Below are 26126 nucleotides of genomic sequence, written 5' to 3' on the forward strand. Positions count from 1 at the left end.
TTAAGGTGGATTAGCCATTGCGGTTTATTCCTGATAAGAAGATCCGACTTGGATAATTAATTGGTCTAAAACTTTGCATCCGCCGTTTTCCAATAGATGTTTATGGGATCAAGCACTGGTCGATTGAATAGATTTTTTTTATATCGATCTTATACATTTGTGTCAACATTAACCCAACAAAATTTTGTAGAGATCTGTTTGCATCCCAAACTTATTCTCAACTGAAAATGTCACTTTTTGAGCCGAATTTTCGACATTTGAGGGAAATTTTGCTTTTCTTTTTTAATTCCAAGAAAAGTGCAGCTGAGGCTCATCGAATGCTTTCGGATACGTACGGTGAGGCTATCCTAAGTGAAAAAACCTTAAATTTACCAAAAAACGGCGGGAGCAAAGTTGTAGACCTAATACAAAGAAGTCCTTTGGTTTCAACCTTCATAGATCGTCGAAACGCTTGAGTCCAACATAAATCGGCGTATACAATTCTACACCAGCTAGTTCAGGTGGATAGCTGAAGCAGTAAGAGTCCGAGTATTTTAACCTCAATCAAGCAAATGAGGATTCAAGATGATTAAGGCAAGACTTTTCGTCCAACTTCGATAATTGGAATCTGACAGATTTTCAGCTTTAGCGCTTTGAAGCCAATCGGAACAGTAACGAGTGATGAGTCCTGAGGAGTTGAAGTAGCTGATCACACCCGGTAATTTCTATCAAAACTTGCGACCAAGGTGGTTCCAGCGCACATTGAGTCTCATTGAGCTCATCTGAGGACCATCCGTTGAAGTGTGTCTCAATAGAAGCGGAATACAAGCCTGTTCTAGTCCAATTAAAGCCATTCCTTGGAAGCTCATAACCCCTGCAGTTCGCTTAGCATTTTCAATTTAAAACGTTTTTTTTTTTAATGGGCAACCACAGGTTTCCGACGAAAATCTGTGATTCTTATTGGGGAAAGTTGTGTACGACCATTTAGTATCTATCAAAGGCATGGTTATCTGAGACACCCACTTAAAGTCAATTTCGTGAGTTTTTTGTAAACACATTGTGATATGTGAAATTCTCCGGGGTATATTGTGAGTAGGATCGTCATCGGACCGAAATGAACCCTGAAGACCGATTTAGACACTTTCTTGGAAGACAGTTATCTATTTTAAAACAGAATTAATGTATCTTATCAACATTCAAATTGCATGACAGAAAACAAATTAAATGAAATAAATATATCTACAGGGTGGTCCAAATTAAAAAAAATATTCTCTGCACTAATAAATTGAGAAAATGTAATTCTAAAAATTAATAAAAGTAATTGAAAAGTATAAGGTCAAAAACAAAATTGATTTATGACAAAAATATTAAAATAAAAAAAATTGTTTTTTTATAATATTTAAAATTTTTTTTTAATTTTTGTCGACTATTTTTCAAATTTTACCCTTGCATTATTACAAATCTAAAAAACAAAAACAAATATTTTTGTTTTCATTCTTGATTACAGTTTATTGTTTATTTGTTTTCGATTTCATCAGGCAAGGCGCCTATTGCACGCACCTTTATTTGCTTTTGCAAAGGATTTTTTTTCTACAAATGTTATCACATTATCTAAATAGCAGTAGATATGCACACACACAAAGACACTCTTTTAATATGCAGTTGATCCAAGTTATCTGCGATTTCGCATATCAACTTCAAGGTTTTCGGTTTTGTGAACTCGCGAATCGTTTGTATATCATTTACATATGTACACACCCACACAGGCATACGCATTTAAATGCTTATACATATGTACGTGTGCGAATAAAAAACGAAATCTGTATATACAAATGTTTGTAAATATATACCCTCTATGCAGTCCAGAGTTTATATGCTATTTTTGTCCCAAACAAGATTTCTAATATTTAACAAAATATATTCTGCTTCTGACCAACTCGAAACACTTTCCTGGTAAATGCGCATAAAGATAAGCCATTTACGCCTTCGACATTAGAATATTCGGGTATTTAGTCCCCAGTGAATACGCAGAAGAATATCTATGCAAATAGTGACTTGTGTGATAGATTAACTCTTGCTAATTTTAAATTTGCCACAATACAAAAGCAATGGTTGTTATAAAAGTGACGCATAACCTACATTTAGTTTTATCACAAAGCATCTAATCAGTGTCCACAGTAAGAAGACTACTTTTTGCATGTTATGCCTGGACTTTTTGAATTCCCCGCAAACTCAGTGCAAAATGATTTATCTTTGGTTGAAAGGTGGGTGGGCAAATTTAATTTATTTATAAATATAAAGTAGCAAAAATTGTATGATGGCATTATTGTATTAGGGTGATCCAAATTTTTAGAACAATAATATTACAACAAAACTGAAACATTTTATAACTCTGTTTCAGTTTCTCTAGTGATTTAAAAAAAAATGTATTGCATTAAAATATATGTCTCACCCTAATATCAACCTCACCGCTGTTTAATGCGATTTTTTTTCCACACTTTATCAGCATAAATTAAGTTGAATTCAATGTAGCACTTAATTCTCGGTAATTTGTTGCTTTTGTTGTATTATTATTATTTGTTTGCTTTGCCAAATATTATGATTCTTTGCAATTTTTTTTTGGCGACCTTGAGCGCGATTAGGTATAATAACATCATGTCATCAGACTTAGTAAATAATTTTTATTGATCTAATTCACTGATGCGTAATTGTAATGATATTGAAAGTCTATTTGCATTTCTTTTTTTGCTCGTAACATTTCCTATATCTGAACAGAATATTTGGGAGAATGTTCAATCGAAATAAAATTCCGAATTTGATATCCTATGCGAAATATATCTACATATTTGACAAGAAACTAGGTAGGTTGTTACAGTAGATATCTGAGAGACACATCAAGGCGCATTAAGACATTTTCATGGAAACGGTGACCTTTAGTTGCCATTCTATTCCTGTACAACGTTACTCGAGTTTTTATGTTACTCCTTTTAAATTTCAATATTCGAAACGTACGTCCCTTATTCCATTCAGTCCACGTTTGTCTGGTTGTTGAGCAAATCAGTCACCTTGACTCAGCCAAATCTTTGACATATTTAGCAATTAAGTGTCTACATGTGGTCAGAGGCTTGATACACATTCTTTATTAGAATCTAATTGTAGGGGTGTGCCTAATCTGGCCCGTTCGTCTGTTTCACAGTTTCCACAGTATGAAGGAACTAAGTAAGAGACTAACCACTTGAATGAATATTCTGCTAAGTTGCCCTAGGGTACTTCCTCAGAGGCATATATGTATGTAATTTCCAAGCGGATTAGCTGTCAAACGATTTGTAAAAGTTATGTGGATATTCGTCGAATATGCTTATTGTACTCGCAGTTGGAAAAGGATTATCGACAGCTGATTTAACAGATTTCAGATCAATAGTGTAGAATTGGCAAAATTTGATCGCAAAAAATCTTTCTAGGCAACATTTGCTGAAATTACTAGTTTTTGGCAAGCTTTTAGATGCCTCTACTTATAAAATAATTAGACTGCTTTGAGCACTTACAGACGGGTCAACTCCTGTTGCTGCAATTCTTAGTTTAAGTTAAGTTGTTAAGTTGCCCGTCTGAAAGGAGAATTTCTCCTCTCTTCGTCGATCCCTCTCCTATAAACTAAGAATTACCGCAACAGGAGTTGACCCCTCTGAAAGTGCTCTTTATGTAACATTTTACTAATTATTATTTCTTCTCTTTTTCAGAATTAGTCTAATCAGTGTCATTATTGGCAACACATTAAGAAAATTACTAGAACATTTTCCTAAAACATGATTACCCAAACAGGAATATACATAAGTCTACATACAATAAATACAAAATTTATTGATTTCGTAAAATCATGGCACACGCTTCTTCCCCAACTTCTGCAATGCGGCAATAAAAGAATTTAAATCCTGCTGCAACACGTGCCTCAATACTTTTGGGTCTGTGTGTCAAAATATAAATAAACTGGGAAACTTTGTATTTGTTATACCCTAAATACCACAAAGTATCCAGGCAATCAGCTGAGTTGAGTGTGTGATGGATATATGTAGACCGAGGTGTGTTCAAAAAATAACGGGAATTGATTCTAAATTAATTTTTAAACACAACTCGTTTATATTGAAGATTTTTAAGAAAGTTCTCATAAGAGTCAGTGTCTAAAGTAACTGTTTGCTAGCGTATGTGTTTGGTGGACGATTTGGTGGGATAATATGTAGGTTCCAAGGTTATCAAACGTGCAAGCAACCAATGAGAATTCATTGGCATGACTTCAATTAACCGAAACAGAGCATAACGCACGTGTAGCGTATTATTAACTGTTATTCGAATGAAGTTCAACAACCTTTTTCCTTCTGGTATGTCTCAAGAGTAAACTTTTGAATAGCAACGCAGTGTCGCGTGAGGAATCGAATATAGGAAGTGTGAAGGTCTAAAATCAACATAATTCAATGACAAGAAAATTAAATACATGTGTTTTACACGTGAACTGATTTTCGTAAGGAAGAATGGAACAAAACGTTTATAGGGAGTGTATAGAGTGGGAGAGGGTAGAAAAATAATAGGGTTAGTTACAATAGAGCCATTAATATGATATTAATATTAAGTTGTTATACGAAAAATTGGTTCATCTACTCATTTATACTGACAATCTACAGATCTGACAACTCTGCTAATCAGCTGATTTCTCTATCATTTCTTTTTAGCGTTTTTTTTTTCACTAAATAAATTAAAAAACAGTATTTATATAATAATATTTTATATTTTATATTTAAGAATTTTCAAATATTAAAATTTCGATCAATAACTGTAAAAATATTCAAAGTTAAATGTGCAAAATCTCATTTTTCGCTTTCCCATAGTTTCCACTATCATCTAGTGCCAACACACGCATTAGATTTTGCAGATTTTACAATCAATTTAAATTTTCTCATATTTAAGTGGTGGCATTGTTGTAATCTGCTACACACATATACAATACATACACACACCGGTAACTCGCACTTATTGCTGTTAATTCATTCAAATTATGTGGCGGCAACGGTGTCGTTCACGCACGTCTGGTTAGTCAAACTGGTACCGAACGGTACATTTGTGCATAAAGAAGCCACGAGCAAGTACTTATATGCTTACAAATATATACAGACATACTAAACATAGTTGTTGTTGCTGTTTATTGTGCTAAGTGTGTGTGTTTGCATATTTGTACAAGCACATACATATGCTTTTATTAACAAATATGTAAATATGTAGAAATAATCTTTTACCCGGTAAAAAGGCGCGTTTCTCTCACAACACACACAGACAGATATACATATATTTTTTACAACATTACAATGACTTGCAAGTTTATTAAATCAAACACAATACTAACGGCGGCGGCCTTGTATATGTCATTTCGATAATGAAATTGGAATAGATATTATGGATGATATGTACATAAATATGTATGTACATAGTGCACGCATAGGTCGGTGCGTCGGTATAACAAAACCGAATTTGGAGCGGCACGTGTAGGATTTGTTTATATTGCTTTTTTTCTAGTTTTCACACATGATTCCGGTGAAAAAAGTAGAATAAAACACAAAAAATGAAGATTCAACGTAAGAAGAGAGCGTTATATAAAAAAAATTGACAAAAAAAAAGTTGGAAGGAAAATTTACATGACTACAATTAATGTTTATATTAAAGTGTAATATTTGAGTTAGATTTGTTGGCATAAAAAACGTTAAATAAAATCAAATAAAAATTTAAGCAAATAAATATGCAAGAATATCTACGAAACAGTTCCAATAAATCGTAAAAATGGGTGCAATTTGCGACGCTGGGAACTTTCATCAAAGGTAGTTCTAATCGAGAACGAGTAAGTAGAAGACTTCTTCTATAAAATCGAAAATGAATGGCATTACGCAAAATTGTAGCGAATATAGTAAAGAGAGATCATGCTATTCAGTGGGTACTACCTCAGTTCTAGTGCAATCAACGTGGTGAGTTAAAAAAAAACCGGGAATTTCCTTGTTTTGAAAAAAAAAAAAATATTCATTCGTTTATTAATGTTGTCGCCTTTAAAATAGTCCCCAAACAATATTATGCACTTAAGCCACCGCTTCTTCCAAACATCGAAATACTCTCGAAACACTTTTTGAGATAGCCTTCGGCTCTTTCAGCGATATCTCGTATGCTTGTAAAACGGCGACCCTTTAAGGTTCTCTTTATTTTTGGAAAACGAAAAAATTCACACGGATCTATGTGTGTCAGGCGAATATGTAGACTGAGTAATCTTGGGCGCACAATCGTCAAAAATGCTTTTCGAAATGATCCCGAAAATGGAGCAAACATGAATCCATATTTACACTCCGAAGGCTAATCGAAAATCATCCGCCATGAAACCGATCAATTGGAAAATTATAACAGGAATATGGTTAATCTACCAACATTGACTAATGAGTGATTTTGGAACGTTTCAAAGCCGAAAAGTGGTCTCATTTGAGGAAAAAGAAAGCGCGACAATGAAGTGGTATTCGACTGAGGCCTATTTTAAAGCACTAGACCAATATTACTAAAAAATTTGCAACTAAGTTGTATGACAAATCCAAAAATGCGATTTCAATATTTTTAGGGGGTAATTCAGCAGAGTTGGGACAGAAATTGTAGTCGGATCACACTATGAGATCAACGCTGGTATGTCTACAAGAAAATAATTGCGGTTGATATTTTGGAATCACAATAAATCGTCTCTTTCGAGAATCTTCAGATTATTATCATTTGAAAATTTTATAGAAGGTATAAAATAATGATATTATGATATTAAAAGTGAAAAAAAAACAGTTTTTGAATATTTTTTTTAATTCGAAATGCTTCATATTTAAATTCAAGTCTCAGAAGTCACAGTAACGCTCAAAAACTGAATAAAAACAATGCGACAACAAATAAGGAAACCACCTAATTAACCTGCATAAAAATTTTGTATGAATCACCGAATTAAAAATTGTTCAACATTTCAAAAAACAAGTCACGTGAAGATATTTTTTTATATACCAACGAAATAAAGGAAAAAAACACATTTAAAAAACAAATTTGGGGATAAGTCGTATTGATAATAAAACAAATTATTCACATTAAAACAGGTATGAACTTTCTGGAGCTTTTTATAAAAAATAATACATTAAATTGTTGTTTAAAACTAGGCAAAAGTAAACGTCTTCTCAAATACTGCAATGGTTTAACAGTACAAAGAGTTTCATGTATTATATGTTTTCAGTTTTCTGCGCATTACACTAAATGAGACTAGATCGACTGCTATGCTGAGCAACTAAATAAGAATCACATTAAAAAAAGTTACTGCGCAAAAAATCGTTAACCCTTAGCATAGCAGAATTGCATACAACAACAAAAAATTCCCCAAACGACAAAAACAAATTTAAAATCAGTCGGGAATCCAAGTTTAAAATACCAATTAGCATATTGATGTGAGAATCAGCAATAAAATGCAAAGAAAAAACAACAAAAAATGAAAATAATAATGCTTAATACAAGTCGTATAAAAATAAATAACTAAGAAACATTTTTTTGCTTTCTTATTTTGTTGTTGTTGGCTGCCAGGTCGTGCATAAGAGGTATTTTATAAGAGTGATCGAATTAAATTTAATTTGCGAACAATAAAATAATTGCGAGTATCTGCGACGAAAGGAACGAATGGTGAGTAAATGATAATTCGAATATTCGAGTGTTTGCCTTAAGTACGTCAGATGAAAATAAAATAATTATAATAAAAAATTTATAAAAACAAAAAAAAATCAATATTAAAAAAAAACATTAATAAAGTTAAAAATAAATAAAATTATATAAAAACAAAAAAATATTAATAAAATAATAATAAATTAAAAGAAAATAAAAAAAATATATATAAAAACAAAATTAAATTCAAAAACAATATTAAAAAAAAAAAAATTAAAATGATATTTATCTTGATTTAAAAAATTAACCATAAAAAATTTATTTGCTTTTGTTTTTGTTTTCGGATGCTTCAATATAAAACTGAAACTCATCATCTTCCATTGAAATGTATTTTAATTTGTTATATTTGGAGATGTACTTCACAAACCACATTTAAAGGGGGGGGGTCCGGCGGCGTTAAGGTTTGACAACTTTTTTTTTCATTTTTTTATTTTATTTTTCTGAACCATCAACATCTCAAGAATATTGTGTTAAAGTTTTAGGTCATTCGGAGAAAAACCAACGAAGTTACAGCAGGTTGAATAACGGTACTTCTAACTTAGGTTTGCGCACCTTCCAGCTACCTGCGCTGAGTGTACAAAATTTTGAATCGATTTTCCCAAATATGTCATTTTTAAAGTCGGTGACCAGCCTACAGAAAAAACTACGATCGTTTTGAAATTTTGTACAAATATTCTACATATGTATATACATACATATAGCTCTCGAATTACGTCGAGTTTTTCCAAAAATTACTAACAATTTTACAATAACAAATAGGTTGATTTTTTCGTCTAAAATCGTCTAAAATCGGCTTGAAAATGGTACCAAAAATTGAAAAATTAAAAAAAAAAAACTCGACGTCAATTGAAAGATAAACTAATAAACTAAAGAAAGCATTTTGATTTTTTGGTTTCAGGAGATCCAGTGGTGCTGTAGGCTGGTCATCGCACAAAAACTTCTTTTCGAAGTGCCTGCAGAGATCGACGATAAATCCGTTATTCCTCGCTATTTTTCGATAAAACTTTTTATAAGTATCCTTCAAATGTACTTTCATATAATAATAAGTAAAATAAACCTACAGCAATAATTTTTTCTAAAAAAAGGTCTTTTTTCTAAAAAAAGGTCTTTTTTCGACGAAACAAACCTTATCGACATTTCGAAAATAGAAATTTATTTATAATATACATATGTGTTTTAAAGTTGTTAGTAGAATTTTCTTAAGAAAAGTATACATTATTACACTGCAAAATATAATTTTTTTTCGAAAAATTTCTTAAAATAAGAAATAATTAAATCGATTCTTTTTTAATTACAATAAGATTAAAAAATGTTATTCAGCGAAAAATTTATTCGACAAAATATTTATTTTCAATCAAAAATTTCAGAGCAAAAAAATGCTTTTTTTACATAAATTTTAATATTTTTTTCGAAAATAAAAATTAAATTTAATATTTTTTCATAAGAAATAAAAAAAGCCAACTCAAAAATATTTTTCCATAAATTTAAAAAAAGTTTAACATTTTCAAGAAATATAATAACTATTATCTATAAAGGAAACTGAACCCCGTAGAAAATTTCGATAAAATCAGCTTTACTTGCAGTTCATACTCGAACATTACATGTATTTAACATTAATCAAATGCAATCAGCAAGTACAAAAAATTTATATGCAAGATATACAAACAGACAAGCATAAATAAACATATGTATATATTTACATATATACAAAGTGTACTGAAATAAATCGAGGAACGACCTTAAATTAGTAAGTTTATAAGCAAATAAGTTTTACATACATATTTATGTACATATATTTATGTGTAGCCATAGTATGTATCAATGTACAATAAGTCAGTAACTGAGTATATGCAATCAATTCTGCGCGCTGAATATCGCTAAAAGTGCGTTTACATGGTCATGATTTGCATGCTGCAATTGTGCTATGCATTCACCATGTAAATGTGTTTGTGTGTATGTGTAATTGTTTTTTCTTTAAATCTCGGCTACACAAATGACGACAACATCTAATTGAGAATGAATTGATATTATTGTAGAAGAAGAGTCAGTGACTTGAGCGCAGTTGGGGTCAATGGTCATTGGCTTCATTGATGCCATTGATGTGAGTGAAGTGAGACGCAGTGAGTGAGCAGTGACGTACGTTATAAGGACAAATATTTATTTTAATCGTATTTCTCATTTAATGCTTTTAACTAATAAATATTATTTAAAATAATCTCTTTAAACCTATATGTATGTATAACTGATTGTTTAATTAATATATAAAAATGTATGTGATCTCATTTAAATAAATATATTTCTCATCTACTCGTTTTCTCATTTAGAATTACACTCTCTATATGGTATATATTTGCACAAGTAATTTATGTTTGTTATATATGTCCGTATAAACAAGCTTAACATTTTTAGTCCTTTAGCGGAAAATTTTGATCCATTTTTTTTTTTTGTTTTTGTATTTAATTTGCGGTTTGCGGGTAGACATCATTGTGAAATTTTAAACTTTAATCGATAAGAGTTATATGCTTGTTTTGTTCTTTAAGCTTTTAATATAAATTTAAATTATTTCCTAAACTCATTAAGGAAGTTAATTTATTTTTATTTTAATTGTTTTATTTTATTAAAAACATTTATGGAAGTACTTTTTTCATTTAAATGTTATTAATAACACTTGCGATACAAACTGAGAATTTAAAAAAGAAAAAGTGTAGCAATACAGAAAGTGAGAGAGCCACACAGTGGAGGGCCATCTCTGATTTTGCTTTAAAAATATATATTTTTTACAGTGTACTACTAGTGAAAAGAAAGAAAGAAACATTTACTATATATACCATTAGTAATTAAAAAATTGGAAAAGCTCCAGAGTGTTAGACCATTCCTTAGTTTGACCCAACAATTCACAATCTTTTTTACAGTGTACTCTTGTAGTATAAATATATCATTCAAATATTTTGAAGAGGATATAGTGAAATTTGAAGAATATGTCCATTTAAATAAGAATTTATATCTTTTTTGCTGTTTAAATGAAGACTATAGACCTAAAGAACCGAATCGAATGTCGCGACATTATGTACATATGCAATTTATGCAAGTTTCTTAAGCGATTCAGACGCACTCATTAGCACATTTAGCATGCAATTAACGCGCAACAAAGTGTTTTTCCTCAAACTTTAACAAATTAATTAACTCAATTATGGCAACTCTGTTTAAAAGGGTTAAGAAACAAAAGACTTGCAAAACGAATAGTCTTTAAAACAGTTGGAAACACAAAAGAGAACAACATGAGGGTGAGTAAAAACTTAGACATTAATGATAAAAAAACTTTTAAATAAATAAACGTATTTTTTTAACACTTTTCTATATTTTGTCCTTTTTTAATTTTTTTTTATTATTTTTCAATGCATTTTTTATTTATTTTTAATTTATTTTTAATTTTTTTTTATTTTTTTTCAATGCATTTTTTATTTATTTTTAATTTTTTTTATTATTTTTCAATGCAGTTTTATTTATTTATTTTTTTTTTTTTTAATATATATTTTTTTAATTTTATTAATTTATTTTTTTATTTTTAATTTTAATTTTTAAATTTTTTACTTCGTCAAATTTTTAATCGCTCCCATAATAACGAAAGTACTATCACGAACCTAGTATATTACTAGTTGTATCAGTTGCATTTGTTTTTGTTTCATTCTACATATTTGCATTTGAACTTTGGCATGTCTGAGCACCAAATTATTGAGCAGTAGTATTAGTCACAATACTCATGTTATTATTTTCATGTTTTTTACCGCAGAGAAACTGGTTTGGATGCGGTTGCACACAAGTGGAATTGGAAGCTTAAGAATGCGGCTGAAGACACAAAAAATGCATAATACTTTAATTTACAAGTTGTTTTCATTTTTTTTTTTCAGATTACAACTGGTTTACATTCAAAATTTATATTTATACAGATGGACATGAAGAGAAAGGGAGAGAGAGAAAAGTATGTAAAAACGGTTAATGAGTTTGTTGTTGTTGATTAAAGATTTTTCAGAAAATACAATCTATTCAACATTGAAGATCTCTCAAAAAATGTGATTCTACATAAGAATATGGTTAGGAAATTATCCACAGTGGACTTTGGAAAATAGTGATCCCCACGAAGTGAGGAATTTCCAAACTTAAAAGCTATAAATTAAATTAAGCAATTTTATTATTGATTTATTTTAAAGTTTTGTTAAAAAAATAACAAAATCTTGTTCTCGTACTGTAGAGTGCCCGAACTTCTTAAGTAACCTGTTTTCCAGTGATAAAGCAGTTTTTATTACTATAATACCAGACAAAAAATCGTTCGATTTGTTCAAGCATCTAATATGACTTTTGGAATCAATTCTTCCGAATACAAATATTTTCTCTGACAGACATTTGCATACAAATCTAATCGTTTAAGATAGAGTTTTGAATTTTATCGTTCATATTTTATCTTGATATCGTAGACGTTGTTAACCAGCAAGAAGCATACTTAATAAAAATATTTTTTTATAAACATTTATTATTGAGAATTGGGTGTTTAACGATATAATCGAAGTTTTCAAAATCACGTAGACCCATAAAAATTGTTGTTTTACTCTTTTTATCAATGAAAGCGTACAAATATTTTGAGATCATAAAAAAATCAGAAAAAAAAACACAGAAGAAAGCAATATATTGAGGTAAGTGGCCGTCTTAAAAAAAATATCTCTCAGCGGTGGATAGTAACACTTATTATTCGCTTATAAAAATACCATAAATGGTAAGTAAATATGGTTTTATGGTTAGATCAGCAAAAAACTATGTCAAAAATAAGTAAATAATCGAAAAAATAGGACGAATGATCGGTTTTACTGTCATTCCCACAACTGTGGGATCCATGTAACTGCAAATGAAACGTAATGAACGTAATGAAAATTTTCAAATATTATATTAGGTTTATTAGACAGATATACGTAATAATATGCATAACTATAAGATTAGATTAGTTGCCTATACAAAGCTACTAAACCCATAATTATAACAAATCAAATACTAAGTGTGAGGTTATGACGTCTGTATTAAGAATTAATTGTTACGTATTGAAAACTTGAATATTCACAAACATATTTAATTGACCCTAACAATAGAGTTGTTTTTATTGTACTGCATTTTTTACAACAAAGTTACTATGTAATTAGTTACTAATGCTATTTTATGCTAAGTAATAAATACAGACATTCGTAAGCTTTTTATTGCCAAAACAATTATTATAATAATTCAATGGCTAATCTAAGCGGAATTTTATTGCATAACATAAAAAATCCCCCAACAACAAGGCGGGTGGACCTATGAGCCGAACTCCATTACGTTACCCTAAGCAGTAAGATAAAATAAAAACAACAAAATGCAAGTGAGAGCCCAAGGTGTTTGCTCGATAAACATGCATTGAATACACACATACACAAACCTACCGACTAGCCGATGAGTGTGAATAACAGATAATTGATGGATGCATAGTGCAATTTAATTGGTCAATCTACGTCATTGGTTAAAGGCATTTCCGCATACACAAACACACGCACACATGGTACACATAGGGCTTAGCTTAAGTTACAATTTTAAGTGCTCATGTGTGTGTGTGTGTATCTATTTAGTTATGCATTTATGCATATGTAAACAATCGTAATGTCATGAGAATGCAATTCATGCCGATTCTATGAATTAAAATCTCGTTTGCACTCTTCAATGGGAGACGGCGGCAAAGTGCAAACACGCTTTGGACCCACACATTTCTGGCCAGACTGTAGCGGGAAGTTATTCTGCGCGTTGACTGAGTAATATTAGCGGTAATAAAAAACAAAAACAATAATAAAATAAAAACAAAGTATGCATACATATGTGCATATATGATAAAATTTAAATACAATACAACAACAACAAAATTAACGGGCAAAACCGATCATGAGCTGTGCAAAATAATAGAGTAAACCAAGCAATAATAGCCAATCATGACATGCAATTTAACAAGTTGACTATTAAATGCTTACTTAATACGAATATCTGCTGCGGCAAACTGCCGCACCAGACAATAGTGCCGACAAATTGCATTAATCACGCTATCATGTGTGTTTGTTTGTTTGTATGTAGGGATGTACATAAGTGAAAGATATTTGCAAAATTTTCTTCGAATTATTTATATACATCTTTGAATATCGGCGATTGTGTGGAGCACTAATTGCATGTTTTTAGAATGTTCCAAGGCATTTTTTATAAATTTATTTCGCTTAAAGTTGGGGATTGGAAAATTTTTACTACGGTTTCTTGAGTAAATTAACGGAGTAAATTACTGAGAATTAAAAATGTATATCTTCCAAAGTAAACACCTGAATATATATTCTTCTAAGTAGTTGTTTTAAGATTTATTTATTCAAATCTAATTTCGAAAATATTTTAAAAATCATATTTGGTACATATTCGTACTGCATCAAGTTTAGATATGAAAATTAATTGACTGTCCTGAGATCAGCGCCAATTTTTTTTAGTTATTAATTTTAATTAATTTAAAATAAAAAAATTTTAAACAACAAATGAATATCGAAAATAAGTTAAAATTACCCATACTTTATCCCATAAACCAAACATTACACATTTAGTATATCTAGTTGGCTTTAAGGGGGTATTCAGTTGTGGAAATAAATAAAAATCAAATTATTTTAGGTGATACAGGTATTTTCCTTGTTTTTCTCGAAACTGCCTTCTTCGAAAAAGTACCCACGATTTCTCAACTTCTAGTGGACCGCTTTACATGAAGTTTTTATACAGTTTTCTTTAGCCTCATTCTAAAATATTAATTTTTACTATTTAACAAAAAATCGAAGAGGTCAAAAAAGTGATAGATGCAAAATTTTGTTTTTTCGGGCAGTCGTCATTTTGTGAAAAAAATAAATTTGAACTTTTCAATAGTTCCAAAAATAGCGACATATCTCTGGATTAATATTATTTTTTTTGTTCACATTGCTAGGAGGGTTTGATTCGTGATTGTGATAATGGTCACGTGCCAATTTTTTTAGACCCCACTTCATCAGCTGCTACTTTTTTAATTTCTTCTGTATTCTTGTAAAATGGATAGTAAAACTATATACGACAATTCAAAAATGATTAAAAGAATTATCTTTGATAATAAGAACAATTCACTCTATAAAAATTAAACAAAAAACTTTGTTAAAGAGTAAGAAAAAAATATTACTAGTATTATTGTGACTCTTTGAAATATTGGATTGCCTCATAAAGATAACTCAAAACTCTCAACTACTATTTTCGAAGCCTACTTCCTCAAACCGACTTCCAAAATGTTTTCGTAAATTATGCTTCTCTAATTATTTAAATAAATATTCATGCATATTCATATCAATAATAATCCTATAATCGTATCATACAAACATATGCACTTTTGTAAAAAAAAACTATAAAATATGTAAATACTTATGTATGTGGTCAACGAGAACTACTTGTGGAAACTAAAATATCTCACTGAGCAAAATATAAACAATAGCGATATGGAACTCCTGAGTTATTTTTTTAAATTGTCTCTCGAATTTTTGAATACATTTTAGACTCATTTCATGAATCTCTGAATACATAAATATCTACATATATGTGAAGATACATGAATAAAATTTTAAAATCACACGAAAATCATATGAAATTCGTAACGCAAATTATTTGTTTACACACTGAATTCTGAGTGAAACAGTGTGAAGCATGTAAATATAATAATTTGTGTGTGTGTATTTACAAGACAGTGCGCCACTGACGTCAATTTATAATTGCTATTTGCCATTTGGTTGTTGTTTTTACAAGTATGTAAATACCTTTTCATAAATATCGCGTGCGACGTCTGCAGAGCGATATTCTACAAACATACACATATTAATATAATTAAATATATAAATTTGCACATTAATTGCAGATATCTTTATGGAAATCGTAAGATTTGAAGTGGTAGTAAAATATCATTGTCGAAGAAAATAAAATATAGGAAATGATTGAACAAAATATTATCGTTTAAAACTGGCAATTTTAAGTAAATTTTCTACATCAGTATAATGAACATAAACATATTACCTGAAAAATTATAAATTTAAAAAATGATATGGTCTACAAAAGTACATACAGTTGAACCTCCATAACTCGAACTGCTCTAACTCGAAGTTCTCCATAATTCGAACTATTGAATTGGCAATAGAAGTCAAAATTCATACAATTAATTCTCTCTACCTCGAAGTCTTTTTGTGGATTATGGTGATACGAGTTAGAGAAGTTCCACTGTAATTTATATACACACTGCAATAAAAAAATCTTTTTCCGTTTTTTTTGATTATTTACAACCACGCACAAACCCTTTCAAGCTCAAAAAGTTACCATTTTTGGAAAAAAAAGGTTGTGCTATCCCAACAACCTATTAAATGTAACCCGCAATAATCCTGTAAAAAAACATCGCATTGTAATTACTGAAGAGAATATTTTTTTGTATTTCCCTGCATTTTCAACATGCCTTTTATAGATTTTGTTGTTTTTGGAAAATAAATAACGAATGTGGACAGTCGATTGAGCTTCCAAAAATAAATGCAGTGCATACACATCTACTCACAGAAATATACTGAGACAAACGATTTGTCGCACAAAACAATTAACTCAGTTGTAATGAAGGCAATTACGAATAATTAAATTACATACTTAAATTAGATGCGAATCGCATCCATTTCAATTTAACCATTCTGCTGCTCCTAAACATCTATCGCTATCTACAGCTGCATAAGTAATTATATATGTATGAAAAAGTAAAATACATACAAACTTATATGGTATGTGGTTTTATGTATGACTGTGGGTTTGTTCTTATAATTCCGAAGACTTTTTTATCACTAATTGCATTATAAGCAGAAAATCTGCGAAATATACACATACTATTTAGGTTCAGATTCTCCAAAGAATTAGATTATATTTTATAGAATAAAACATTTTTGGTAGAAAGGAGAAAATCAAGTTTCACTCAAATCAAGCAAATGCTAATCTATAATTTTTAATATTATAATATCAGGGATCGCTAGAAGGCCCTTGAATGTTTATATATAATATTTGGGTCAATCCAGTAGCATGTTTTCTGGCATTTCAGCATTCACTTTCTTCTTACTGCTTATCCTACTTATCTATAATATAGAAACAAACCTGTTACACGGGGTTTCGCCGCAATGGAAGAACTGGAGCTACCCTCTGCATTGCTGCTGCTGGTTCTCGAACACTTCAAAAGCATTTTCAATGCGTTTTTTGTTTAACAATATTTACAGTTTTATTGTTTATAAGCAGCACAATTGTTGCTGCAAATGCGTTAATTAACAACAATCAACTAAAGACAAGCCAATCAGTTGTACTGAAGCAGGTCACACAAGAAGCCGCAAGTGTACTATATCTTGTTGTTTCACTACAAATTATGCACTATTTTGTTAATTGATTGATTTGATTTGTAATTAATTTTCAATATGCACTAAACATTGCCGAATTTTATGTATATTCAACAAAATTATATTTTCACTTCAAAGCACTTTCGGGCACTTTAGGTTTGCTTCTGCATTCGTCACTATTTTTAGCAATTTTCTGTACTGCACGTCCATTCGCTTCCCTGTGCTCAATGGGCAGTCATTTTTTCCTTCATACACGCACACGTTTACAGGACCAGCTTGACGAGTTCGCCATTACACTGTGCCATGTTTTGCACTCCAAGTGCCACGGTTTAGATACAACTTGTTTTCAAAAACACGATAAACTTTCAAACTTTATTTTATTCCTTTTCACCGTTTACAATATTTAATGATAAACAAAATAAAATATTTCTAATTTGTTGTAGAATTTTTGGTAAAAATATTCTAGTTACGATACAAAATAGAATTTACGTTTTACTTTAACTTCACATACATGGGTTATTATAATTCCACTTTCGACTGACATTCTAAAATTATGCAGGGTTGCATGGTAATGGTATTACTATAACAACTAATCTTTAGTATTGTAGGCGATACGTTCTTAAATTATTTCAGAGTTTTGGCAATGCTAGTGTAATTTAATTTATTTAATTTTATTTATAATACTATACAGTCACATTTAAAAGTAAAAAAAAAACTTTTGCATTTAAAGTTTAAATTTCATTTTATAAAAAACAATTTACCAACACTGTAAGAAATTGTTTACATCGCCCATATGATTGCTGGAGAAAGCATAATATTTGTACCGTATGTCAAACAAGAAACGGAAAGAACTGCTGTTGGGAGACGAAAACTGTTTACCTTCCGATTGGATTGTTACTCATATCTCCGGATTATTGCTTAGTATGTGTCGTAGTGATTAGATAAGAATTTAGTGATAATTTGTCAAGCATAAAAGTAAATAACAGCTAAATCGTGATAATCAGTATTGTTTTCATTAATCGCTGGTGTTTCTGTTCACCAAGTCAAAGCTCATTCGTGCTATATGTGTAAATGCATATAGACTTCTAGAGAAATTTCGGCAATTGCTTTCGGCAGTACTTGACACTAATTTACTTGCTGCAACGTCACGTACAGCGCTATAATTGCTACAACCAATTGAAATTTAAGAGTTTTCTACAAGTGTTGAAGAAATATGTGTGTGATATTCTTTTATGTGAACTCTAATCCAAGCGCGGGTGGTTATAAACTTATACTAGCATCAAATCGGGATGAATTTTTCGCTAGGGACACACAAGATGCCGCAAAATGGGCTAACGCCGAGCATGTTTATGGCGGTAGGTGTTTACATACATACATATAAAAAGGCCATTGTAGTACATTTTCTTTGTTTTTTGTTTTGAAATTGTTTCGCAGGCATTGACCTAGAACCTGGACGTGAAGGTGGTACTTGGCTGGCTATTGGTGGACATGGTGGTGTTTTTAAAATAGGTGCATTGCTGAATTTGACTGGCGAACCAAAACCAAGGAATGCTGTGGGTAAGCATGCACAACTGAGTAGCTAGATATACAACTTTTTTCATATGTTAACCTTTGTTACTTTACTTACTACGGATCATTGACCTCTTCTTAATTGTACACAAACATACTACATACTCACTTTAACGTTAACTTAACACGAATTGTACTTGCATGATGCCTTTGTGTGTGGTTTGTATAAAAAATATTATTTATTGACCACTTATTGGCGTATGCATAAATCAACGTTATTTGCGCTAATCTTTAACACGCTAATAAACAAAATAAATGCACAAAACAAATTGAAACATACATATATACGCACATAGCTGCACACCATAACATAATGCACTTCAATTATGACAACAATAAGGCTGACACAACAGGAATCATCACACCCAAAGACAACAAACCATTACCACTACTACACAATGAAAATTTTTTGCTAGGCCGTGGCATGATCGTGTCGAACTTTGTCGCCTCCGCGGATGATTGCAATATAAAAACTTACAATGCTGAATTGTTGGCGGATTGTACCAAGTACAGCGCTTTCAATTTCGTCTCAATCGAAATTGGGTGAGCACATACTTACAATTATACTGTAATTTTAATATCGAAAATGAAAAAAAAAAATATTTTTCAGCATTTCGAAAACACCCGCTGCCATCACGCTGTTAAGCAATTCTCCACCCACTTTGGAGCATTTTGCTGAAGGCAAATGTTATGGTTTTGGCAACAGTTTGGATGCGGTACCTTTGCAAAAAGTCATCAATGGGCGTCAACGTTTTCAGAGTATTGTTGAAAGTGCGCTCAAAAAATTGTCAGACACTCCACAAGAAGGAGCGCAAAATCTACAAAATGAATTGGTTACAAATCTGAAAAATTTATTAAAGTGTAAACAAAAATTTTGGCCAGATGCGGAATTGAAACGACGCGCGCCCAATTGGGGCGAACACCTGAGTGCGTTGAATGTGAATGTGCCGTTAGAGGATTATGGTAGTCGCACACATACTGTTATACTAATTGATGAGCACAATAAAATGCATTTCTACGAGGAGACAATGGCTGGACTCGATCCGGAAGGCGAATGGCGAAAAACACATATTGTGAAACCGTTCTTTCAAAACCAAAACTAAGTTCGCGACGCAATAATTTGTTCGTAAACAGTGTAAGGTGTTGGTGTAGTATGCTGCAGTTTGGTTGTTGAAACGCAATGCCTCTTAATAACAATTTTTGTACTCAGGTGAAATGACTAAATGTTTTAATTTGCTTTTTTTTTTGTTTTTGCATAAAGATCTAACAAAAAGTTATTATATGCATACGACTGCTTTCAGTTAAGTTGTTTAAATATGGATTTATTGTTTTATTTTCCGCAACTGTTTTGATTTATAACTCTTAATAGTTAACAAGATAATTTTATTTTATATATACATACAGTTAGAATGAGTTTATTGCATTAGTTTTTATTATTTTATTATTATTTGTAAGCCTTGGCAACTCTTTGTTTAACACCTTTCAGTGCGCCTTTGCGTGCGCCATTTACAATGTTCTTGAAAGTGCCTGCATGTTTTGCGCGTTTCCTGTAAAAAACAAAAACAAAAAATAGCAAATAAATAGATAAATGTAAAACACAAACTACAAAGTTGACTTACCGTTTATTCAGCGTATTTCTACTAAGCGGTATGTACGCGAATGGATCGAGTTTGCCCTTCTTCTTCATGTCGCCTTTAGCCTTTTTAGTTGTGTAATCGCTAGCAGCGTATTGTGAAGCTGCCGCTGACTTTCCAGATTTAGCCGTTTTCGCGGAGTAACCGGATTTCATGGACATCGCATCGCTGGCGGCGCCCAGTGGACGATGTATACCCTTACCACCGGCCACATATTTAGAAGCTGATGTTTTGCCCGAACGCATACTGGCGGCATCTGTGGCTTTACGTTTGCGACTGGCAGCGGGCATTTCTTCTTCTATAAAATGAAAAGTTAATATAAAATTAATTAAAAATTAATAATTAAAAAACTTAATGAAAAAAGTAATATTAAAAAAAAATTATAAAAAATAAAATTAATAAAAAAAATTATAAAAAATAAAATTAATAAAAAAAAATATAAATAAAAAATTAATAAAAATAATAAAAAAAAAATATGAAAAAAATGATTTAAAAGAAATTAAGAAAAAAATTATGAAATTCCATCAAACCCACCATCACTGGAGTCCATTTCCATGCCACGCTTAGGCGCTTTCTTCACTTCGACACCCTCGTCCTCGTCATCCTCATCATCATCACTGCCATCGCTGCTGCTGCCATCACCGCCAACGCCGCGCAATGCCTTATCGCTTATAATCAGTCTTCCATCATCGGCGGTTTTGAAGCCACGGTTTGGATCCTTGCTCTTAGTTTTTGAGCTGCCCGCAGCGTTTGCATTAACGTCCGGGCGATTTGCTGTTGGGAGACAAAAATAAGAAAACATCAAAAACAGTTCATAAAAACAAGTTCTCGCACACGCACTCAGCACATTGCCGATCGATTTAATGTCAGCTAAATCCACAATATCCTCTGGATCTTCACGTATAAAAGTGCTGCTGCGCTTCTTGCTCTTCTTCTCCGCCTTATCGCCCTCGTCATTGTCTGTGTCCATATCTTCGGGCAAATCTGAGTCCGAGTCGGCCAAAATGTCATCAATGCTGCAAATGAAGTTCAATAAGTATGTGTACAACAAAAATAACAAATGCACACATACGTCACACTCTTCTTTTCCAAACCAGCCACAAATTCATCCTCAGACTCCTCCTCATCATTCTTATCCTTTTCGTTTAACTCTTTTCTATTCTCGCGACGCATTTGCTTGCGTATCTTTTTGAGGCGGCGATGTGTCACTTCATCATCGCCGGGCACGAATTTGATCAGCTCATCAGCGGTGAAACGCTTGCAGAGTTTCTTCAACAGATAACCGATTTGTATGCGACAATAACGTTTTGTGTCCTTGGCCATGGCGGAGAGCGCTTTCATCTATATAATATTTTCATTACAAACTTATTTATTGTAATAACAACAACAAAAAACACTTACGATCGTTTGTAAATGATTAGCTACCAACGGTGAGGGCATTACTTTAATGAATGTTATCAGAAAGGCTACCGAAGCCTCAGCCAAAGAGCGCGTTTTCTGCACGAGGAACACAAGAATCTGCTCCATGATGAATTCGAGTGTGTTTATTGTTAGATTTTTGCCTTGCTGCTGCACGACAGTGCGAAAAGCCAATATGGTGTTTGTGATCAGCGACTCATCGCCGGCAAAACCTGCTGTCAGTATATCGATAAAATCATTTAGTTTGCCAGCCTCCTGTTGTTGAGAATTAAGGGAGGATTATTAAATGTTTGCAAAATTATTATTTTCAAGAGTGTAAATACCTGATATAAATTAACCAAGAATATAATAAGTTCCTCCGAGACATTTTCTTTGCGCGTCGAAAACTCTTTGTATGAGATCACAGCTTCTGGTATGGTTTTCATAACAATCTTATCATTCACCGAGAGAGATTTGCGATTTTCAATAAGAATTTTAAGGCATCTAACGTGTAAATTACAAAATTAGTTAAAAAAAAAAAATAAATATGACATTTAAGTTTCACCCTAACCTCAAACGCGCTGCCTGACACACAGCACAACTTGTAGCAAATGCATCGAGTAATAATTTTTGCAGTGCAATACCATTTTTGCGTCCGAATTTCTGACAAGAAGCTGCCTCAGAGGTCAATATGTCACGTAGCAGCCTGTAAAGGTAAAAATTAAACAGTTACAACGAAAATTAAAAAAAAAAAATAAAAATCAAAAATTATAAAAAAAAATATATGAAAAAAAATTATATAAAAAAATTATAAAAAAAAATATTTAAAAAAAAATATTAAAAAAATATATATAAAAAAAAAATTATTAAAAAAAATATTTAAAAAAAAAATTATTAAAAAAAATATTTAAAAAAATATTATTAAAAACAAAATTATCAAAAAAAATGTATAAAAAAAATTATTTAAAACAAAATTATTAAAAAAAATATTTAAAAAAATTCTAAAAAAAAATTAAAAAAAAAAAATAATAAAAGAAAAATATTGAAAGAAAAATATTTAAAAAAAAATTAAAAAATTATTAAAAATGTTATATAAAATAAAAAAAAAATAAAAAATAAATTATAAAAAGAATTTTTTTTAACGTACTCATATGTTCTACGCTGTTGTTTCTTCAACTTTTGCTCGTCTTTGGCGACCAGTTTGGATTTTTCATTCTTCAGCACGGGTACAATGAACTCCTCGAAGAAGACACGTATGATTTCGCTGGTTTGGAAGAGCAGCAAAGCGGCATTGATGTCGAAAATCGCATCATATTCGAAAGTGCCAACTGCCGTATTGGAAAGTTGTGTCTTCGCAGTCTCGAAAAGCTCCTTCAGAACATCTTCTGAGGTACGCGTGAGATAGAGCTGTTGCAAAAATTTTAATTAATATTAAAAGGCTGTATTTACATATATGTATTTTTGCGCTATATTACTACCTTTATGACATCCAATGTCTTTTTGCGCAGATCAGCCTCATATGTGGTGTTCGGCTTCTGCGCGTAAATGTTGAAGAAACGCGGTAGGAAATTTTTGGAATATTTTGCCAAAGCCTCTTTGATTTCAGCGCTCTCCTCGTTAGCTATCAACTCGGTTAAACCGTCGAAAATGGGTGCACGAAATTCTGGGTTGTTATCCAGCGCATTACCCAAAGTGGGCGCAATCAAACGTAAGTTCTCCGGATCGGCGGGTTCACGACAAAAGCCTGGGAATAGACCCCACAATTGACAACACAACAACTCGTATGTATGTGACAATGACTTTTCTTGCGTTTGCGCGTGTTGATGCCATTTGTTGTTGCAGTCCAAAGCGAGCGGCAAAACGAACTCTTTGAAGAATTTAAAAGTGGCGCCTTTAGCGCCTTGACGCAACAGCGGCAACAGCCAGGAGCGCTCCAACAAAACTTCACCTTTGCTATTTGTTAACGGTACTGTTTTCAGCACATTCGCCGGACCCATCGACTGAATGGCAGCGATTATGGTGTGTTCGATTTGTACCCGCAGTGCGCTTTGTGTGTCATAACGTTTCGATAGTGTTAGTAGTGAGGGTGAGAGTTCCTTGCTGTGAGTGATGAGAAGTATTCAAACAGTAAATTAGTAAAAAAAAAATAAAATTAATATTCCTTGAGAGCTCACCTGAAGTGTTTGCCACAAACTTCGAAAACAATAGAGAATACTAAAATGACGTGTTTAGCCATTTCACCGAAAGGCGCGTTAAGCACCTTCTCCAGTGACGCGATAATGCGTACAATAGGCACGCGATAAACTTCTGCCTTCTCTGCGGACTCACAAGCAGGCTTCACGCATTCGTACAACAGCTCTTTAATGCAATTTGAGACGCTGTTGATTATTTCAGCACGCTCCGACATCCACAAATCTGTGGCACAAATGTCGACGAAGCGTGGCAGCGCATGCATGCACAAATTCAAATCCAACTGCGCCAAATGTATGTGTCCCTCCTTAAGCACCGTTACCCAAGCCACCGTTTGACGTATATCAGCGCGATCTGGACGATATTCGTGTATGGCAGCCAACAATTTGGCGCATAATGGACCATTTAAGTTAGTAGTGCGCGAAGCGAAGAGCGCATGCAGCGCTTGGAAGCAATTTGTGCGTATGAGCACATTTGCAGCGGTCATTATGGAGAGTAAGCTCTCACACACCGAACGTATGTCCTCGGTTTTAAGACCACTCAATATGTCTTTGAGTAAGGTTAGGGTATGCAGCACTGTTGTTTGTGAGTTGGTCAGCACTTCGGGTTTAAATTGATTTAAACAGAATTTCGTGATACGATTGCTAGCCGGATGGCTCTTCACTTTTGGTTGCTCCGCACTCACGTCATGCTCAGCATCTTCGCTTTTGGGCGGGCGCATAAATGAACTGCCATGTATGATGGATACAATAGCATGTTGTGCAGCTTTGCGCACCTGGGAGAATAACGGTAAATTAATAAAAATATTTTTCTAAAATTTTTTTTTATACAAACCTTTGGCTTTGAGTGTATGGTGAACGAGAGTATGGCATCAATATATTGCCATGTGGAGGAGTAAGTCCAAGTATTGTAATCTTGTGCACAGAGTAAAACCGACAAGCATCCGATTATCTGCAAAAATTATACACCAAATTTATATAAAAATAAATTACAGTTTTTATAAAATGTTTGTTACGCACATATTTCACAATAGTCTGATTTGTAGACTCTATAAAACGTTGTAGACACGTTAAAAATGTTTGTGCTGTCTCGCCAAAACGCTTACGCAGCACAGTCGCCGGCACCGACTTAATGCCCATAGACAACAAGGAGATACCAGCAATGATATCATTGTCCTCCGTGCTGGCTTCGATCTGCTCCATCAGTAAGATAAAATACTCTGTTGATGACTCTGTGCCACCACGTTCGCGTATCACTTCGGTGAGCGCTGTTAGTATAGCCAACATTTCCTTATGTAAATCGGACGAAGCACGAAAGCCAACTAATAGACGTTTAAAACTCATGTTGCTGCACGCACTGTAGTTCGAAGCGAACGTTTTGAAAGTTTTAAAGGTGCCTTGTTGTGATTCGGACATGCTTTCGTCCTCCAATCCATCGTCATGCAAGCTGAACGACTTGAGACTACCGGCAACATCGTTTACTGTTGTTGTTTCAGCGTTATAAGCCAAACGCTGATCATGTTTCATTACAGCGTCCAGCGTAAGTGTAGTCGGATCAGTCGCTGCTGGTGGAGCTATGATACATAAAATAAAGTTAAATAAAACTCCACACATAAATGCACATTTGTTTACCAACCTAAACTCAAATTTGGCTGAAAGAAGCGAGACTTCGCTTTTAAACGATGCTTCATTTGATCAGGATTTGAGGTGGACGACTGCCCTTTGCTCCATGTTTTGCCTTTGGTGTGGCGCTTTAGTTTAGAACGAAATTTTCCCATTTTGCGCAACGTTTTGAAAAATTTAACAATTTAAAACAGCTTCAAGAATTGAGAAAACAAAAACACGTGTCGGCGATGCACTGTGCTGGTGTAAAAGAATTTCGAAATTAATTTTATGAAGAATGTCATGCAAAAAGGAATAGAATTACATATTGGGTGGGCAAGGGTTGCTGAAGCAAAACACAATTTTTATATAAAAAGGTATGGAAAGGAAATTTAGTATTTTGAAAGTTAAAGAGAGTTATTTATGAGCAAAGGATTATTCAAAGAATTTTATTATATATACTATTACCAGATATTAAAATAAAAACTGCTTAGTATCTTTGTTGTTACAAAAGTACGTTTTTCAGTTGCTTGCATTTAATGCGCATTTTTGCG

General features: G+C 32.4%; 3 protein-coding genes across 4 annotated transcripts in view; 1 reads left to right on the forward strand and 2 right to left on the reverse strand.

Moving 5' to 3' along the window:
* Window positions 1–17699, reverse strand: part of LOC105208850 (nuclear factor of activated T-cells 5) — a 71656-nt gene extending 53957 nt beyond the window's left edge. Inside the window, exon 1 of the mRNA XM_029038095.2 lies at window positions 16948–17699. Within this exon, the coding sequence (XP_028893928.2) occupies window positions 16948–17032 (85 nt within the window). The 5' untranslated portion in view covers window positions 17033–17699. The remainder of the gene's footprint in view (window positions 1–16947) is intronic.
* Window positions 17700–17999: 300 nt separating this feature from the next.
* LOC105208845 (transport and Golgi organization protein 2) lies at window positions 18000–20070 on the forward strand. Of its 2 annotated transcripts, none has more exons than XM_011178909.3 (4): window positions 18000–18535; window positions 18615–18737; window positions 19046–19292; window positions 19360–20070. In XM_011178909.3, the coding sequence occupies exons 1-4, from the start codon at window positions 18394–18396 to the stop codon at window positions 19850–19852; spliced, it is 1005 nt and encodes a 334-aa protein (XP_011177211.1). In that variant the 5' UTR covers window positions 18000–18393; the 3' UTR covers window positions 19853–20070. The 2 variants fall into 2 exon arrangements, with proteins under 2 accessions (XP_011177211.1, XP_011177212.1); XM_011178910.3 differs by having other exon boundaries at window positions 18001–18535; window positions 19166–19292.
* LOC105208846 (RRP12-like protein) lies at window positions 20051–25862 on the reverse strand. Its single transcript, XM_011178911.3, has 14 exons — window positions 25607–25862; window positions 24991–25544; window positions 24806–24922; window positions 23956–24746; window positions 23260–23881; window positions 22929–23188; window positions 22353–22487; window positions 22126–22285; window positions 21785–22057; window positions 21456–21724; window positions 21224–21399; window positions 20918–21157; window positions 20369–20681; window positions 20051–20296 (listed from the first exon to the last, which is right to left on the reverse strand). The coding sequence occupies exons 1-14, from the start codon at window positions 25746–25748 to the stop codon at window positions 20194–20196; spliced, it is 4155 nt and encodes a 1384-aa protein (XP_011177213.1). The 5' UTR covers window positions 25749–25862; the 3' UTR covers window positions 20051–20193.
* Window positions 25863–26126: the final 264 nt, after the last annotated feature.

The sequence above is a fragment of the Zeugodacus cucurbitae genome, chromosome 5 (genome assembly GCF_028554725.1).
Source record: "Zeugodacus cucurbitae isolate PBARC_wt_2022May chromosome 5, idZeuCucr1.2, whole genome shotgun sequence".
NCBI classification, from domain to species: domain Eukaryota; kingdom Metazoa; phylum Arthropoda; class Insecta; order Diptera; family Tephritidae; genus Zeugodacus; species Zeugodacus cucurbitae.